Genomic DNA, 19,517 nt, shown 5'->3' with positions numbered 1-19,517 from the left:
TATTTGGTTTATTTGTTTGTTTGTTTCACAGGGGTGTAAGGGACTGCTGCTGTCACGATGGACGCCCAATCACAAGGCCAGCAGCCACAGGGGCCAGTGTTTCAGCCACAGGTTTGTGTGCTCTCTCAAATATAAACACAAACACAAGTACAGTCTAGCCAAACCTTCTTTGTAATCTCATTATATTGGCATTCTACAAAGCCAGTTGAGTTTTTTTTACGGTCTACCATCCTGACTCACCACCTGCTTGCTTAGCAGCATGTAGCACAAGCCTGTCGCCCTCTTCCACATCCACTTCTGCCCCCGTCAAATCTCTCCGTGTCTGTCAATCCACCCGCAGAGACAGGCGGCGGTCTGCTCCGGCTGTCTCTCCGCTGTGCCGGGTGAGAGGTGATAATGAGATTCTGCTCTCTGCACAAGCAGCGTTTCCTGCACACAGGAGCCATCATGTGTTTCCAGAGACAGAGGTGTTGGAAATCTGCTGCTTTTAGCAGTCTTTTGCTCTCTCTCTTCCTCGTTCGCTCTCTTAATCTCTCGTTTGTCGTACTTCCTTTTCACACCCTTCCGACTAATTCCCTCCAATCATCCGACTCAATTATTGTATGTCGTCTCGTGGTAGGTCATGAGTTGTGTTCAAATTAGAGGTTGAATGTTTTTTACTGAGTAATCACTACCGATACAAGCTATTTGAACATCAGATACCATATTGGTATCTTAATTTATTTATCCAATAATATATATATGTGTATATATATGTATGTATGTATGTATGTATGTGTATATATATTTATATATATGTATATATATGTGTGTGTATATATATATATATTTTTTTTTTTTATTATCATTTATTTATTTATTTTTATTTTACATGGGCAGCGTCTTTCTTGTATCTGTAAATAAGTCATTCTTGACCACTATTTCTTTCCTACCATGGATGTTTTATTATAGAAGAACACAGTTTTTTAAATTGAAAGAAAAAAAACTGAAACTTTCCTTGACATGTACTTTGCATTTTTCATCTTGAAAATATATATTTTTTATAATAAATAAGCCTTGTTATTGTTAAAGTTTTTGCTAAATGCATGAAATCTTTTTTTTTTAATTGGAAGAGAGAACTCTTTCAAGAGCTGTTCGAGAACCATTAACATAATCACAAGTTATTGAAAATTGAACTAAAATTCTTTTTCTTGTTTTTTTTTTTTTTTATATATACATTTTTATTTTCTGAATAAGAATCGTACACAATTCAGATTTGAAGCGTTTTATTTGTTTTCACTAAAGTAAAAAAGCTTGAATCAAGCACACTTAGTTTTGACTTTACATTTTTGTAGCTTTTCCCCCATGAAAATTAGTGTAGTCCTAAACCTTTCATTAAGTAATCCATTGCTAGTCTTACATTGAGCATCACATTCACAACGTCATTTAAATGTCAAATGTCTTATGTTGAATTTTGCAGATACCGTTAACCGATGTGGGGAAAAATGTTAAATCCAGTTTTTAAAATTGGTATGTTGAACTTGTTTAAGTATTTTAAATGGGACAGAACAACCCAAGCACAGAGACTACAGGAGTCCGATATATTATGAAATTCGAGATACCATGAACTGGTTTGGTTCCCAATTATTTATGAGATTTTTGATTACACAATAAACTGCTGGGATTTTATACATTCTGGGCTCACATAGTCTCTTAAAATGTTCAAACATACTCATTTTATTAAAAAGTATTAACCGATAAATCGGAATGTGTTTTTTTTTAACCTTAGTTATTAGGCTAAATCTGATATATCATTTGACCTCCTGTGAGACACTGAATGGTCTTGTTGTGCTAAATTTGATAGTTGTCCAGTTAGTTTGAACGCAACACTCAAGGTAAGTCTGGCAATGTATTGCACCGTGACAGTGTAAGAGAATGACTTCTACAAGACTCTCATCAAGCATCCAAGAGCGACTTGTATTCCCTTGAAAGAAAAAAGAAGCCACCAAAAATGCTGAATTGTGTATGCAATCACGCATATTCCGATATCATATCTTAAAGTCCCAAAGGTTTGATGGATATGCATAGGAGATGCCGGATGAGTCGGTAAGGCGTGCATATTTGATGGTGCATTTGCTCTCAGAGCGAGTGGGAGGGTGAGATCTTCAGATCCGATTTTAATCGTCATGGCGGATTTTTCGACGAAGCAAAATCCCCTTGTAAAGCAAGGGCTTTAAACACTGGAGCAGATTGAAGATGAGCGGCGCGAAGGAGGTATAAATATTGCATGGGCTGGGCCTGGAGACAGACGTTGATGAAAAGGATGCGAACAGGATCTCCTGCCTTGTCCCCCTCCACCATGAAGATATCCCCTCCAGCACCCACCAACCAACACCACTACCACCAAGCACCGTCTTGCTACTCTACCACCTCTTCAGCGCTTCGGTTGTCCTTTCCTTGGCAGCCACTGGCAGTGTTGTGCTGTCAGCTCACACCTAGTCTCCACACTGCTGCCACCCCATCCTCCGTCATTCTCCTCCTCCTCCTGTCTTGCATCCCCTGTCATGCGGTCGCACGTCTGCATTTCTCTTTTTACACTTGTCACCAGTGGCCAACCCTCCATCCTTTGCTGTTGTTCCTGTGATGTGTTTTCCCTTTGAGTCATTTACCCAGCATGCTCTGCTGCATCTTCCATCCCCTCGGATCCTTTTTTTGTTGTTGTTGTTGGTCACTTGAATTTTCTGCATTGATCAAATAAAAGTTGCTTGCTACACAAGTGACTTTTGCGTGAGCTTTGCTTTATTATTGTTCACTAATGTGACCGCATCAAAGCTTTGACAAAATTCTTAGCCCCCTTCTTTCCTACCTCTGTGCGTAAATTATTTTCGCACATTTTTTTAATACAAGTTGGTCACATAAATTGCCATACTGACCAACAGAAAGCAGCTTGGTGTGAAAGTTACTTCTATGTGAGCTTTGCTTCTTGCATTACTATGCTATTGACAACAGACAGCAGACTTTTTGCCCCCCCAAATGTTCAGTTATGTGACTGAATCTTAATTAAAAGAATTTGTGAAAGTTTTTCGGTATCCCAATTCCAGCCATTCTTGTCCCCTTTCCTCCCACCTCTGTTTGTTATTTTTATTTTCTCCATTTGCCACAAAGCAGCAGTGATCCATTTGTCGTGGGCACATTACCATTGTTTTGCTATATTGTGGGCAAAATCATGTCATTCTGGGAGAAAAAGTTTCCCATGCAAGTTTCGCTCATTTTTAAGTTGGTCACACAAATTGCCATACTGACCAACAGAAAGTGGCTCGGTTTGAAAGTAACTTCTGTGTGAGCTGTGCTGCATGCATGCATCACTACACTATTAACAATAGTCAGACCCCTTATATTTCTACCGACCACATTTTAATTTGGGGTGCAACAATAAATCAATTTATTGATATATTCTTCAATTTTCTGAAATGAATCGCGATTCTCTCTGGAATCAATACTGAGCTAAATCGTGATGCTTTCAGAAAATCACAGAATCAATCCATGATTCGATTTATCATCATCGCACCCCTAATCTTAACGAAAAGCTTTGCGTGAAAGTTGTTCAGCATTCCAATTCAAGCCATTCTTGGCACCATTCCTCCCACCTCCATGGGTTATTTTTGTTTTCTTCACTTCACGCAGAGCGGCAACGAGCACTCTGAGCTCCCGCCCCTCCTGCAAGCTGCAATCTGTACAAACCGCGTCACGCCTCTGTCGAGTGACCCCGGCGGTCGTGGAGATCCTCGGCTGCTGCGGTTCATCTCGTGTCAGCTCAGTGCTCTAAATTGTGTGACAGCGCAAAGCCACGGATGAGACAATCTGTCAGTCAGGGCTCCCCTGCTGCCCTTTGAAGGCGAGGCCAGGGGGCAGAAAGGTGCCGCAAATGGCCTGTGAAGTTTACATACACTGCCCACTGCTAAACAGATTACCTCTAATGAAGTGTCTGGAGCTCAGGCCACGTCAGGCCTAATCCTGGCTGGCAGTGCATCCCTTCGGCTGCCAAAAAAACCGCCACCCTCTGGCCTCCTCCCGCCGCTATGCCGGCCTCCCAGGCGCTGGGAGGTGCCCGCCGTTAATCAGGCCGGACAGTGCACGAGCTGACATGCAAATGTAGGTCATTGCATATGTAAATGTGTGATTAGCAAGCCGCATGCCAGAACACATTAGCTCGACTTTGCTCTCAGCATGCGCTTGTCATGCCGCTTTAGAGGCTCATGCTAACATTTGTCAAGCGACCATGCGGGGAGTGAAAGCAATGCCTTGACCCTCTGTGGACCATCCGCTGCTGACCAAACCAACACCATACATATGTATCATCTATGGGTCAATGACAAATAAGAGTGTTCGCAATAAACAAAGGGGAAATCTTTTAAAAATCCAGTTTAAAGCACATGGGCCATATCATATGGTTTTGAAAATTATGCATGTTATTTTCATAATTTTCTCTAAATCACTTTGTCTAACTTAAGAATAATGTAAATATAATAAAATATAAATATTCTAAGGTAAAAGTTTTTTTTACACAAATGTTACGTATTAACTGTGAATAATTAGTTCATTTAATGTATCGTTAATTGCACCACATGACGTCTGCGTGGTTCCTCTATGATGTAATTTCCTGTTTTGTTTTCCAGCTCCACATTTTTTTTTATTTTTGACTGACGAAAGTGTAGTAGTTGTTGATTTTTATATATATATATTTAGAATTTTTTATGCAGTTTTAATATTTTAAGTTACTTTATTTTATATTTTCAATTTTAATTTTAGTTTGTTTGTGACTTTTGTTTTTTGACTTTGTCATTATTATTTATTTATTATTATTTTTAAAAATAAATTTAAATTAGTTAGTTAATTAGTTGCCCAAGCAACATTTCTCATTTTCGTTATGAATGTTTTTAATCTAAATATTTATATTTTATTTTAGATTTCAGTGAACAGAAATGATGAAGTTTTAGCTTTAGTAAACGATAAAAACACTGTAGTTAATTAATTAATACATTTGTCATTGACCCCCTAGGCCACCCTGTGTTTTATTAAAAAATTTTCTTGGTTTTGTATAACCATGAAAAACATGAATTTTTCAAGTATTGTGTTCATATAACCATTTTTTCTTAAGCCTCTCTGGATTTGACACAAAATAACTACACATTGCCGAGAAACCTGATGTCTTGGATATTAGCTTGATATTGTTAAATTTAGTCCGATCCAGCTTTCTCTCTCCGCCACGGTGGCAGAAAGAGAGAGCTGCTTCTGCTGCGCCAGATGTGTCCCTGGAAGAAGGGGCTGAGAGCGTGTTGTCACATGGAAAAACAAGCTACCTCAGTGTGTTAATTGGATGGGGCAATTCTTTGGCTCACACCTTTTTTTCCTTCCTTAAAGCTGTCAAGTTTCAAAACAATGAAATTCTTAAATTGGTCGCCCCTTGATCTACATCCACCCCTCTGGCGTCTAGTCAAGTTGCAGTGCTTCCTGCAACTCATTTCTTTCAGTTCAACCCATTATATATATCAGACAGTTTTACACAATAATGTTGATGGATCTGACAGAGCGTCCAAGTACTCTGGTTTTGTAAGAATGACAGAAAGAAAGTTGTTTGTTGCTTCGACTGAATATCTTAATTGGATAAACGTTTCGGGGAGTCGAGCGAAGCTTAAGCTTAATATGGAACTATAATATGAAAATGCATTCCATGACTATAAATAAGAGATTTTGCATGTTTACAAGAATAAGATTTTGTCTTCCTTCCCCTCCCTTTTGCATCTTCACAATGTAATTTGCCTTCAAGGCCGTCTTATGGCTGTCCTCGGGTAGTTCTTCACGACATGACATTGCGTTCCACTATCTGTCACCTCCAGTTGGCAGAACGTTTGCGGGATTAAAGTTTACACCCAAAAAGCCTCTAAAGGTCAAAGTGTTAATTAATTAATTTATTTGCTCACGCCATCTCCGAGGGGCTAATTCTGGGTTTTGTTTAGATTTTTAATTTTAGAGCGCGAGTGTCAAGGCGCTGCGTGGATTCTTGGGAAAAGCACTCGGGGCAGTTTGTCACTAACTGGTCCAGCATAAGTCACTTCAGAAGTAGGGATGTCACCACTTGCCTGATTCATCCAGACAGTATACGGCAAAGTTTCATATTGCGCCTTGGATTTTCAAAGTGGATTTTTAATGTTGATTCATTCCCACACTCTCTTGCCTGACATTTCACCCCAATGACACCTATCCCAGATGCCCTCCAGAGTTTTCTTCTTTCTCTTGGCATATAAACAAACACAATCATGGAGTTTGGCTGGCAATGCCCGATCTGTGGGGACATGTTTGTTTTGTCTTTTTAAGTTTAAGATGAATGGAAAAGCATAAAACGAAAGCTGTGTGATGTGCATTTCGCTTTCTTGAAATATTCTTGTGTTCTTCATTTTCAGAAAATCCAACAGGATGCGGGCTATAACAGTTTAGCCAATTTTCACATTATAAAGAAGATCGGAAGGGGACAGTTCAGCGAGGTTTATCGTGCTGCATACATACTAGACCATACACCGGTAGCTTTGAAAAAAGTGCAGGTAAGAAGGGTCTTTATATGGGGGAAAATATATATTTTAGTATCTCTGCAATTATATTCTTTTATGTCAGTAAAGTCTGGTGTAAACATTTTGTCACTTAAAATAAACATTACCTGAAATAAAAATAATAATAATTTTAATAAGGTAATAATAATTAATAAAATAGGAATTATAATAAAAATAAAAAACTAGTAAAAATGACAAAAACAACATATAGAAACTTGAAAAAATTAAAATAACTACTTTATATATATATATATATATATAATTATTATTTATGTATTTTACAATATTTCTTCATATTTTGGCTAGAGATGCACCGATTCCAGTTTTCTTGGCAGATTCTGATTAACAGCACAAATAAATGCAATAGAATCAAGAGAGCTAAACGAATCAGCTCGGAATCAGAAAGAAGTGAGACTGTTCGACCAATCCGGCCGATCATGAGGAAAATCGTCCGATTCCGATCCCTGGCCGATCGATCGGTGCATCTCTAATTTTGGCCAAAGTATTTGATTTGAAATGGCTTAAAAATTAAAAAAAAAAAAATTATGTTGTTTGTTTATATTATTAAATGTTAATATTGTGATCAAATATTCACAGTGTATTGATTTGTAATCATTTTAATTGCATACACTTAATATTACAATTTAGTAATGTTGTTTAAGCATTTTTAATTAAAGTCATTGTAAGTAAATATATTTTATATACAGTATTTAGTTGCTGTATTAACAATTTTGAGTCTGTGTAATTAACAAAATAAATATAAAATATTTTATTTATTTATTTATTATTATTTTTATGCTGAAGCATAAATCTGATCCGTCCAAAAGCCACTTTGAGAGATTCATGTTTGGATGGAAGCTTGTTGTATTTTGTATCTTGATTAAAAACATTTGTCCTGCTGCAACACACGATAACGCAGCTGAAGGGAATTGTAAACACTTTTTATATGACTCAGTGGCTAAGCAAACTGGGAATATATTTATTTATTTATTTTAACAAAAGTATTATTATAAGATAAAACAGTACTGGAAATTGAAAAACTTTTTATACGAGTTTAATCGAAAGTCAGTTGCTAATCAAATCTGTAATTTACATTTATTTGTTTGTTCATTTTTTTGGAACATTGAGTCTTGAATTTCGCATAACAAAAACATTATTATAAGATAAAACTTTACTGGACTGATTGATTGGAAAGCAGCAAAACCCTCTTCATATAAACACAGCCATCAATACATTTGTGCAAATTTAGTTCGGACAGAAGCAGGCAATTGATTGGCTCTTACGCTGATAATCACAACTGAAGCTGTTTCTTTTCTGACCATAAAGTATATTCACAGACACAGCCAGTACAAAAAAAGCTCCACAGTTTCCTCCGGATGTGCAAAGCAGAAATAATTGGCAAGCTCAAGATTAAAAGAGTGGATACTATCGCTTCTGCTTTCCTAACGCACACACAGCAGGCAATTCTGAGGCTACCACAGACTTTATTAACACTAATGATGAGCCCAGAAACAATTGGCATTGTTGTATATGCCATTAAAAGTGACGGTTAGTAACAGTCTTGACTCAGTGAATATATCCCATAATGCAGTTCATTCATGCCACTTGTTGACTTGAAAATTCAAGATTTAGAACTGCAGATAGGTAATATTTCATACATATTGCAATGCAAATCAACTTCAATCCCTCGGATTTTGTACGTGGTTCAAAGCTGTCAGGTTGGATGTCCACTATGGGCAACATTTACACCTTTTGTGATTTATGATAATTATTGTAATCAGTGCTTTCTGACGCAAATTTCGTGCAACCCTGATTGCATGAAGGACGAATGTAATATTTGGACTAGTTTCACTCGCTTTAGGTTTGAAAGTTTTAGTTTGATTTTTCGATTTTTGCCTTGAGACGCTCATAAGATTTTCTGTTTGCTGTGTACACTGTGTGCTTTATTATAATCAGGACAGACATGATCAAAACAGTGTTTACATCTAACATTCTGTCGGCATAATCAGCTTTTGATATTCTAAAACAACACAAACAATCTTGTACATCAAGTACGACAAAATGTAAAGTCAGACGGTTATAGCAAAATAAATTGTGTTGTCAGAATGTGGACACAAAACTTCTTATTTAAATAATTAATAATAACTAATTATATTTAATTAAGAAATAAATAAAATATAGTTTAATGTATTAATACAAGTAAATACAAATATAATAAACTAATTAATTAAATGAATAAATAAATGTAGTAATACAAATAAATTAAAAGATCAAACAATTAATCAAGCTTTTTTCACAACAAGTAATTAAGCAGTAATTTAATTCTAATTAATAATAATAAATAAAAATTAAAAGATAAAAACACATAGTAAATCAAATTAAATAATTTAAAATATTAATAAATTAATTAAAAAGTCAAATTAATAATTTAAAATATTAATTAATTAATGTAATGAAATAAATATTGTTTTTTGTGCTATTGGAGTACAAAATTGGGTGAACTAAAAATGAACCCTGTGACATTGCACAGTTCTCCTGACCCATTAACACAGGTGAATCTGGCAAAATAGGGATGCTTGAGGCAGGAGGGGTGTAGATGTGGGGGCAGGAGTTTGGGGGTCTTGGTTTCAGTGTGACGTACCCCCTCCTTCTTGCTCTACCACCCTGTACCAGTAACATTTTTACTTGTTTTTTCTTATTCTGTCTTTATGCCATAACTCTGTTTCTCCTTCCTCTTTCTCTTTCCCTTTTGATCTTTTGATAGATATTCGACTTGATGGATGCCAAAGCTCGGCAAGATTGCATCAAAGAAATAGATCTCCTGAAGGTAAGAAACCAGAGAAAAGAGAGACCGACACCATGTGCTGCTATTAGGATCTCTAAAGGTGCCTCTGCCGAGACCCGATACCAGAGAAACACACAGAGAGAGAGAGAGATTCAGAAACAGAATACAATTGATTTGGATTAGACCTTCAGCTCTTTCTTCCTCTCTCTCCCTCTTCCTCTCTCTCCCTCTTCCTCCTTCTCCTCTCTCTTTCTGTTAGGCAAGTGCAGAACATGCTCCTCTTTGTGTCGTTCCTTCAGGCCAAGATTGACTCTCTTTTTCTTTTTTTGGTGCCACAAAACGCATTTATTTCGACAATAAGCATTTCAGACCAGCAGTTTTTAATACTTATTTATTTATTTATTTACAATACATGCCCTGCCGGCATTTTAATTTGACACAAAGTCATGAATATGATAAATGGCTTTATGGTTTTGTGTGTTATATAAATAATACTATTATGTTTTCTTTACCAAAATATGTAATTTAATTTACATAATTTGTGTCTAAAAATGATATCTATCTATCTATCTATCTATCTATCTATCTATCTATCTATCTATCTATCTATCTGTCTACCTGTCTATCTGTCTATATGTCTGTCTCTCTGTGTGTGTATATATATATATATATATATATATATATATATATATATATATATATATTGACATTTATTCAGGGCCTGAATTTCATTTTTGAAAATGTATAGCCCTCTTAAGTGAATTTTTTTATTTTATATTTTTTTTTACAAAATTAGATTTAAGACAAATTATAAATTAAATGTGTCCTTTTATTATTGCTCAGACAAAATGCTGCACGTTTCTTTGTGAAATTGAAATATAACATTATAATTCTATACTTATATAGCACTTGCATATTATTGCTGTTTTGTTGGTTTTGATTGCTTCTATTGTGCTCATTTGTAAGTTGCTTTGGACAAAAACATCTGCTAAATGACAAAATTGAAATAAAATGTAAATGTAAATAGCAAAACTACATTGAATTTTTAAAACAAACCCCAAATCAAATAAATAACACAAATAAAACCAACCTCTTCATATAAACAAAATAAGGCTTTGTCTGTGCTCTTTCCATTTGAAATTAGAGGCAACCACTACATTTGATTCATGATCCAAACAAACATGCAACATGAGCAGTTTTTAATCTAAATTAGATTTGTATTATTTAAAAAAAAAATTCAGTTTTGTTAAACTATAAATAAGATATCTGCATGAAACAGAAAAAGCAAACGAGCTGAATGAGATGCAGATTCTCTCTCTGCCAGCATGTGGCGCTTAAATGTTTCCGCTGTAAACAAAAGAGCGCTGCACTTGTGAACTTTTAATATGCATTATACAGAGACAAGATGGAAAGAAAATAATACCATCTAAACTTCTCTAAAGACAGAGAGTTCCCCTCAGACATACATTCATATAAACTCCTACCCCTAAATGAATCACGATTTGTTTGGCATCTCAACTGATTTGAATCGTCACATATTTGAAACAATTTTCAACTGGCTAGTGGTTAATTGTTACAATCCCTAGTGGTATCTGAGCGGTACAGAAGCAGCACTGACTGTGCTTACACACAGGAGTCTGCAACTGATCCATGGCTGTTTACTACAAACACAACATTTATCCATTATTTTAATTTCAAATCCAAACATTGTTACTTAAAATGCTTTTTCAGCATTGTGACATTGTGAATTTTTTTTTTCTTTAAGCAACAAACAAGAAAGAAGGAAAGTATGCATAAACAAGTTGTTTATTTGGTATTTAAAAGGCCAAACTGGCTTTTGGCTATTGAAAACAATAACCGTAACCATCTGAAATTAACAGCAGTACCTATATGAATATATGAATAAATTATTCCAAAATGTTAAAATCAGATAATGTTGGTGCAAATAAAACAAAGATGCAAAGTATTTCATTCATCCAATTAAAAAAAAAAAAAAAAAAGGGTATTGATTCACATCTATATATATTTTTTTCAATTGAGCCAAAGAAAAATAAATAACTATTGGCTCAAGTAAAAAAAATATATATAAATGTGAATCATTACCCTAATTTATTTAATTGGATGAATGAAACACTTCAGTGTGCTACAGCAGGTGATTTTTAAATCAAATTAAGTTGATGTAATTTGAAGGTAAAATAAAAACAATCATCCTAAAAAGAACTGACGTTTACTTATAGCTTTTCAAGTTCTACTTTACAAAAAAAAAAACTTGCGCAGCTTCAGTAAGAACAGGAAAGGGACTCTTATTTTGTGCAGTCGGTCGGCTGTTCGCTTCCTGCTATCTGTGACTCAGACATGTAACTCTGCACCTCCGGCGCTGAATGGCTGCGCGTATCCTATGCACAGATTTCAAAATAATTCCACACAACTGACATGATGGCGAATGATTACAATGTAGTCTGTGCACGAGGGCGCACTTCTGGAAAAATCGGCCGATTGACGATCGCGTATTTTAAGCAAAAACCGGCGGGTTCCAATTTATGGCCGGTCAACCATCCCTATATATTATTCTTATTGCTTTTAATATTATTACTGCATAATTTATTATATATTTGTACAAATATTTATTAATTATTTGGTATTAGGTATTTAATAATATGTTTAGGTATTCATTACTTTATGTTGAGGATGAAGGTAACACTGCAACATAAAGGAAATTCAGTACTTTCTTCTATGAACCTTTTGATGTTTTTTACCATGTTTTTTATTATTTTTTACAAATCATTTGGAGTTCATCAAAATACCTTAAACAGGCTGCGGCTTGCAGTACCACAAACACTAACGAAATTTAATGACAACTCCAATAAGAGCTGACGTCTAGCTGATCTGAGGTGTCTGGATTCTCTCTCTGCTCTGTTGTGTTTTTGTACGGTTGCGTGATGAACCTTCCTTGAACACACACGCAAGCACACACACTTCTTTCTGTGTAGTCATGTTAATTGCTTCATCTCTGTGTCTATTGCGGAGCCAGTTTGCATTCCATCTCAGTCTGTAGGCATCTCCTTTGAGACAAGATAATTGCCGCCTTTTTCGTCCTGCTACTTTTTCATTTTTGTTCTTTTGTATATACAGTAATAATCTGACAAAAGGGCTGTTCACACTTACAGTGGTCTCCTGCCACAAAGCTGACAAATTTCGGCCATGTGACAAAGTTGGGACTTCAAATGAGCTTCAGAAAGCGTTTGTCTTTGGGCACATGCCGGAATATCATAGATTTTTTAATGATTTTTGTGGAAACCGACAGTACAGTGACCCGTCAACCTCCAGACTCTTTATCAGAACATAAAGTAGAAAGAAGCAAGGTAGCACTTTCAAGCCCCCTGAGATACCTTCAACTCCCACAGGAGGAAGCGGAGGTGGCGGGTGAAGAGGTCACGTTGTTGGCGAAGTGACCGAGGTCGCTGTCACGCTCCTTAATGACACTTTACCAACCTAATGCGCTAGGGTCAGACTGCCACAACCCTGGTTCCTCCGCCTCTTCTTGTCTCTCACTCGCCCCTTTTTTGTCTCCTTTACACAATCATTTCTACTCCAGCGCTAATGAATTCAGTCGTTATAACCAGCTCACCTCAAGCCACTAACAAGCGGTTTGCGTGGAGCACAGACTCATGCCTTCTACCTCAGTGGACAAAGCTGGAGAAAAATACGCAAGAGTCGCAAATCAAAATAATGAGCGCGAGCCGCCCCTCCCTGACGTATCTGTCTATTTGTTTTTCTGTCACTTTGAAACCTCTCCTGTTTTCCTTCGTAAACAAAATTACGCTGTTATGCGGAAATGTTTTGCTCTTAACAGAAATCGCAAACCATTTCGTAACCGCCTTCAGTTGATTTCCTCCTCTACCATTGAAATCCATTTGAACTATATTAACATTTCGAGACTCAAGAGGAAGCAACGAGATTGCAAAATCGCTCGCAGGACCTACGAGTTAGGCTTCTCATAATATAATTGTCACTCTAATCGGCCTCGTCGTAAACAGAGGGTTGGCTTAATATGGTTCTCAATGGAAAACACGAGCGAAATTACAATGTTTAACGTGATTAAAGGCAACATCACGCCGCATTTCATGTCAGCCACATTGGATGTGCCAGTTAAGGGGAAGCAAGAATAGGGCTGACACCGCCGGCTGCACTCGCTGCAGCTGTGTGATCCAAAAATACATCTAACGAAAGTCACAGGATGGCGACAGAGGCGCGCACGTCTTTCCCTATATCAGCACGGGGCATGAACATTTCTTTAATAACCCCCTCTGCTGTGTCACAGCGCGTCGCAGGGGCCCGACACCCTCCCGCTCACGAGGGTTTTGCCTGTCAAGCTTCTCATTGATACACTTGTTTTCTTTTATTTTGTGACCCCCACCCCCTCCAGTTGACTTCAGTTCAAGAAGTGATCGCAACTCATTGACCAGCCAACAGGAAACAATGAAAAGCTGAAGGCTTGGGCTGCAGGGATCATGCCATGCTGCAATGCACTGCTGCTGCCTGGCCTACAATGTTAACATCAGCTAGAAAATTCAATCTGTTTGTTTTCTTCTGTTTATTAGGGGTGTTTGCTAAGATAAGCATCACTTTTGCTATTGCTCATATTTAAGGGATGTAAACAAACCCATTGCCCTCAAATTCATATTGCACTGTTTGTGCTACAAGCCTTATGCAGGGTTTCAGGATGGGCTTTTGGACTTTGGACCACACAGAAAACCGTTTAGCAGTAGCTTAGCAAATGTTCAAATTTGATCTGAAGGTAAATAGAACTAGGTAATAATAACTCTAGTCTAAATGTCTAGTTGGAAATGTTGTCTATGATACTAATAATTTTACAATACAACTCCACGCGCACACACACACACACACACACATCTGATTATTGTCTAGTTTTATGTTTTTTTGTGTGTTTTTTTTAAGGATTTATAATATTTGACTCTGGACCACAAAACCAGTCTTAAGTCACTGGGGTTTATTTGTAGCAATAGCCCAAAATACATTTTATAGGTCAAAATTATAGTTTTTTTTTTTCATTAGGATATTAAGTAAAGATCATGTTCCATGAAATTATCTTGTCAATTTCCTACCATAAATATATAAAAACATTTTGATTGGTAATATGCATTGCTAAATACTTAATTTGAACAAGTTTAAAGGTAATTTTCTCAATAATTAGATTTTTTTGTGTGTGAATAATACATTTACAATATTTAATTAAATAATTGTGTTTATACAGGGCTCCATACTGCGACTAAATGGTTGCATTTTGCGGCCATTTTTTCTGCCGGTGCGACTAATTTAATTAAACATCAAATAGCAAATGAAAGCGAAACTAAACCACGCTACGTTTCAGCTGCACAGCGCGGACCGTTTATCAGCTCGGACCGCGATGCAAACAAATTTGTCCGAGCTCAAAACACCTTAACTCGGGAGACAAAGTTGATTTTGCGACACTGTTACTACACAGATGCAACAATGCTGCAAGATCCAGTGAGAAGCGTTTGAATTCGCCGCACGATGTTAAGGTTGCTCCAAGATCTAGTGAGAATCATTCAAATTCTGCACAGAATTCTCTATTATATCATTCATTTCAGGGTTTGTACAACCTTTTGAGAGAGAAATTCAAGCACTTTTCAGTTACTTTCAAGCAGTTCACACAACTATTTCCAGCACTTTAAAGCTCTAAGATGATCTAGTTTAAATGTTATTTTTAATTGAATGAACAAAATATACTTTGTGGTAAACAAACACTTATGTGAAATAAAAACATAAAATCACAATTATAACCAGTAGACAACCCCATAGGAGCACTTATTGGCTTATTAGTCATTCATTTCTCCTTTTTCTCTGTATTTTGAAATGATAAAATCACTATTATAAAATATCAAATTGCTACTAAATCGCGCACACACACACACACACACACACACACACACACACACACACACACATATATATATATATATACTTTTTTTTTTCACTACATAAGTGCATTATTTGAAAAGCTTAATTGTTACACATTTTTTCTGTCTGATATTACCACAGCAGTCATAAATGTGTTTCATTTACGTCGTTTGATTTTGAAGAGACCAGAGTACCTCAAACACTAGACCATAATGCCGTGTTTACCTTCATACAAGCATCTCCTTTGGTTTCTGCCTCCATCTTATTTACACTCTTTCCTGACCCACCGAGTCTTGTTAATATTTAAACAGTCAGTGACATTCTGTCTTTTCCCTCTGTCCCTCTTCTCCACAGCAATTGAACCACCCCAACGTAATTAAATACCACGCGTCATTCATTGAAGAGAACGAGCTAAATATAGTACTGGAACTCGCAGACGCCGGGGACCTCTCACAAATGATAAAGGTAAGGACACATGCCGATTTGTCAGCGGTTTCCCTTTTCCTTCCTCAGAGCATTCCCACCGTACCAGCTGCTAGACGACCGAACTAAGGTCAAATGTTCCACACCCCGACCATGTTTTTAGGATACCCTTTGGTTTGGTTACAACAGTCGTATTGTTTATTAGAATAATGCACGTTCGATTCGCTCAGCCATCCCATTTCTTCCTGACAACCCCTGCAACCTGATGCTCCATATTTAATGGTCTGCATGTAAAACCCCTCGCTGCCAAATCTCCACCCGCATAAATCATTCCCAGTGCAAACAAAGTGTTTGCTGAAGAATAAGTGAGGAACAGGATGGATTAGTATGACGACGCCTTCGACATGAGCATCATAACACACGCTTGCGCAAATATCCCGACTTCAGTCTGCTCCACCGCGCCGCTGGATTTCTCAGCGCTTCTGCTCCGCAGCGCTTTAATTAGTTTTGTTTTTTATTAAACAATGTCACTCCAAAGGTGCATACAGCGGCTAATCCCCTCAGCATTGTACGACTGAACATTGAGCCATATGTAAAATGGAAGCTCCGAATGCATAAATTTTACTTTCTTTTTTATTCTTTTTGATTTTTTTGTCTTAGCCCCCACCCCAATTCTCTCGGTCCATCTCGGAATTCAAATGAAATCAAATGGCCCTTTCATTTGCATGCACTTACAGAATATTGCATGTGCCGTGTTTGCTTTTTAAAGGCACAGAGGGGGCTGGCGCTCTCCCTCATTGACATCAAACAGCCCTCTGATATGCAAATAGGAAGGCAGGGGAAGAATAGATCGACCGGCTTTGTTTGGATGTGGGCCAAGGTTTTCAGGGGCTCGAGACCGCATGCTCGCCGGCGTCCTGTGAAGAGGTACAGGTGGGGACGAAGCGGCCCGAGTGAGTGTTCGCACAATGAAGTATTACGTCGCGCTAAAATAACCTGTTTTGTTTTGTTAATCAATTCCGACCCCTTTTAACTGCCTCGACAAGAAGCTTTACTTCATAGTTATTGAGACTGCATGTGAAAAGGTCATAATTACTCAGTCGTTTTGGCTAAGCAAGCTTCATTCTGTCTTAATTAATAGCGTAACGTCATATTAGTTTCTGCTTTGAAGCGAGGTCGTGCACTCGCTGACATCTAAAGCGACTGCTCTGGACAACACCGTGCTAAAAGCTCTGAATCACTGCAGAATTTTAAAAAGGATCATTTGATGATGACACTCAGCGTTTTAGGAGAATAATAGATGTTGGTTTTATGAAGTAGCGTCCAGAGTCGTCAGCAATGCTAAAACATCTGTTTGATTAAAACAAACGGTGCTCTTTGGTCTGGAATTAGTGAAATGTAATATGAAACGCACTTGAAATCTTTGTTTAAGAGATTAAATGATGTTCACGGCCTACAAACCATGTCAGAAGATGATTGGTCAGTGCAAATATGCGTTTTAGGAAAAGTCCCTCTGTGTTCACAATAAGTTAAAATGCCAAAATAGTTGGGGTCAAGGTGATTCTTTTGTAAAATATTTAACTTTTACAGCAGTCATGGAAAATAATTGTGCAATTACAGACTCACCCCCCCCCCCCCCCCCCCCCAAAAAAAAATATTGCATATAATTCTTGAGGGAATTGTTTGAGTTGATGCTATGAATTATTTGTATTGGTTCACAAATTAGTGATCTGATTCTGCTCCGATAGCCTTGGGGCGGCCTGAGTTCAAATCCCGACTTGAGGACCTTTCCCGATCCTGCCCCACTCTCTCTCTCCCAATTCGCTTCCTATCAGCTTTATACTTTACTATCACAATAAAAGGCAAAAAATAAAAAATAAATTGGTTCAACAATTGATTCGTTAGGGAACTGTTCTGATAATGGATTCGCATAAAACTTTATTGAAAGTGAAGTCATATTATCGGTGTTAAAAATAAAACTAATATTTTACATATTTTTGGTAAATGTAAACAGTTTTTTTTTTTTTATAAAGAAATTAATTATTTTATCCAGTAAAAAGTGACAGTAAAGACGTGTAATGTTATATATATATATATATATATATATATATATATAAATGCTGTTCTTTTGAACTTTCTATTTATCAAAGAGTCCCAGGAAAAAAAAAATAGTGATTTCCACAAAAATATTAAACGGCACTGATGTTTTCAATATTTTTAATAATAATAAATGTTTTATCAGCCAATCAGCATATTAGAATGATTTCTGAAGGGACATGTGACGTGAAGACTGGTGTAATGATGCTGGAAATCCAGCTTTGCTTCCCAGGAATAAATGACATTTAAAAATATATTAAAATATGAACATATTATTTTAAATTGTAGTGATATTCCACAATATTACTGTTTTTATTGCACCATTTTTGATCTAATAAATGCAGCATCGATGAGAATAAGAGACTTCTTTCAAAAACAAAAAATCTTACCGACCCCAAACCTTTGAACGGTACAAATAGTCTGACAGACGATGAATAATGGATTGATAAATAACATATTTAACATGTATTTACCATGTGTTTTGAAGAAACACATAATAAAAGGTTGAATGTAAACTTGTAATTTTCAGTATCAACTGATAAACTCACAAATATCGGCCAATTACTAATATGTTAAAATACATGTGGATCCGTAATGTAAAGATCTTGTTGGCTTTATCTAATTGCATTCTGTCAGATTCATGGAGATGTTTCTCGGTGCTTGTATGCTGTAATCATCCTAAGCATGTGTGCATCTTGAAAGTCTCCCCAAATGTTTGTTTCCCCATGAGGTTCCTGCTGTACTCACAAACTTCAGATGTTTTCCATTGCAGTTGCTTCAAATGAAAAGGGAAGGAAAGTTTATAGAGGGCTTTCAATCTAGAGCCTGCATCAGATTATAGTCGAACCCAGAGCCCTTCACATTCATGGTCATCCTGTTGTGCTCTTTTTAGAGTAGCACGGGTTTATGCTGAGCTTTTGAGACAGTTTATCTTAAAGCTTTTTAAATCTTAAAAACTGTGTGCCTTATACAGTTATTCAATAGGTTGAGCAGTTTGACTGCTAAACATTTAGAATAATACGTTGATGTTATGGATTAACGAAGACTGCACGCATCTATGAAAAGGCTGTGCTGCCGTCACAGCATATTTATTTATTTATTTGTTTATTGCCTGCAGCATTTCAAGAAACAAAGACGGCTGATTCCTGAGAAGACGGTATGGAAGTACTTTGTTCAGCTGTGTAGCGCACTGGAGCACATGCACTCCCGCCGCGTCATGCACAGAGGTACACACACACATACACACACCTTGTGACATGTACATGTAGAAACAGACTTTAAAGGGGACATATTCTACACTTCTATCACATATTTTATTTTCACCGTCTCACTGCCCCTTAAAGAAATATGTCATCTATAGGAGTTTCTTTCTTCATTGGAACATATTTAGAGAAATGTAATATTACATAAGTTGTAATATTGCTCACCAGTGGATCCTCTGCAGTGAATGGGTGCCGTCTGAATGAGAGTCTAAACAGCTGATAAAAACTAAACTGTAATCCACACAACTTAAGTTCATCAATTAACCTTCACTGAAGCAAAAAGCTGCATTTTTGTCAGAAACAAATTCATAATTGTGGTGTTTTCTTTTTAAACAGTCACTTCTGGCCAAAAATATAAATTCAAATATATGGTTGTAATCCATTAAAATGTTTCCCCCAGTGAAAAAGTCCATACCCTGTTGT

General features: G+C 36.8%; 1 protein-coding gene across 1 annotated transcript in view; it reads left to right on the top strand.

Annotated features, from left to right (window-relative positions):
• The window catches only part of LOC132159942 (serine/threonine-protein kinase Nek7-like), a 70,757-nt gene that overhangs the window by 22,854 nt on the left and 28,386 nt on the right, over positions 1-19,517 (top strand). Inside the window, exons 2-6 of the mRNA XM_059569618.1 lie at positions 32-111; positions 6,441-6,578; positions 9,349-9,411; positions 15,667-15,777; positions 18,950-19,058. Of these exons, the coding sequence (XP_059425601.1) occupies positions 58-111; positions 6,441-6,578; positions 9,349-9,411; positions 15,667-15,777; positions 18,950-19,058 (475 nt within the window). The 5' untranslated portion in view covers positions 32-57. The remainder of the gene's footprint in view (positions 1-31; positions 112-6,440; positions 6,579-9,348; positions 9,412-15,666; positions 15,778-18,949; positions 19,059-19,517) is intronic.

This window comes from Carassius carassius, chromosome 16, assembly GCF_963082965.1.
Source record: "Carassius carassius chromosome 16, fCarCar2.1, whole genome shotgun sequence".
Lineage (NCBI taxonomy): Eukaryota > Metazoa > Chordata > Actinopteri > Cypriniformes > Cyprinidae > Carassius > Carassius carassius.
The sequence above is the reverse complement of the archived record's forward strand: the minus strand, read 5'-3'. Positions and strand labels throughout refer to the sequence as shown.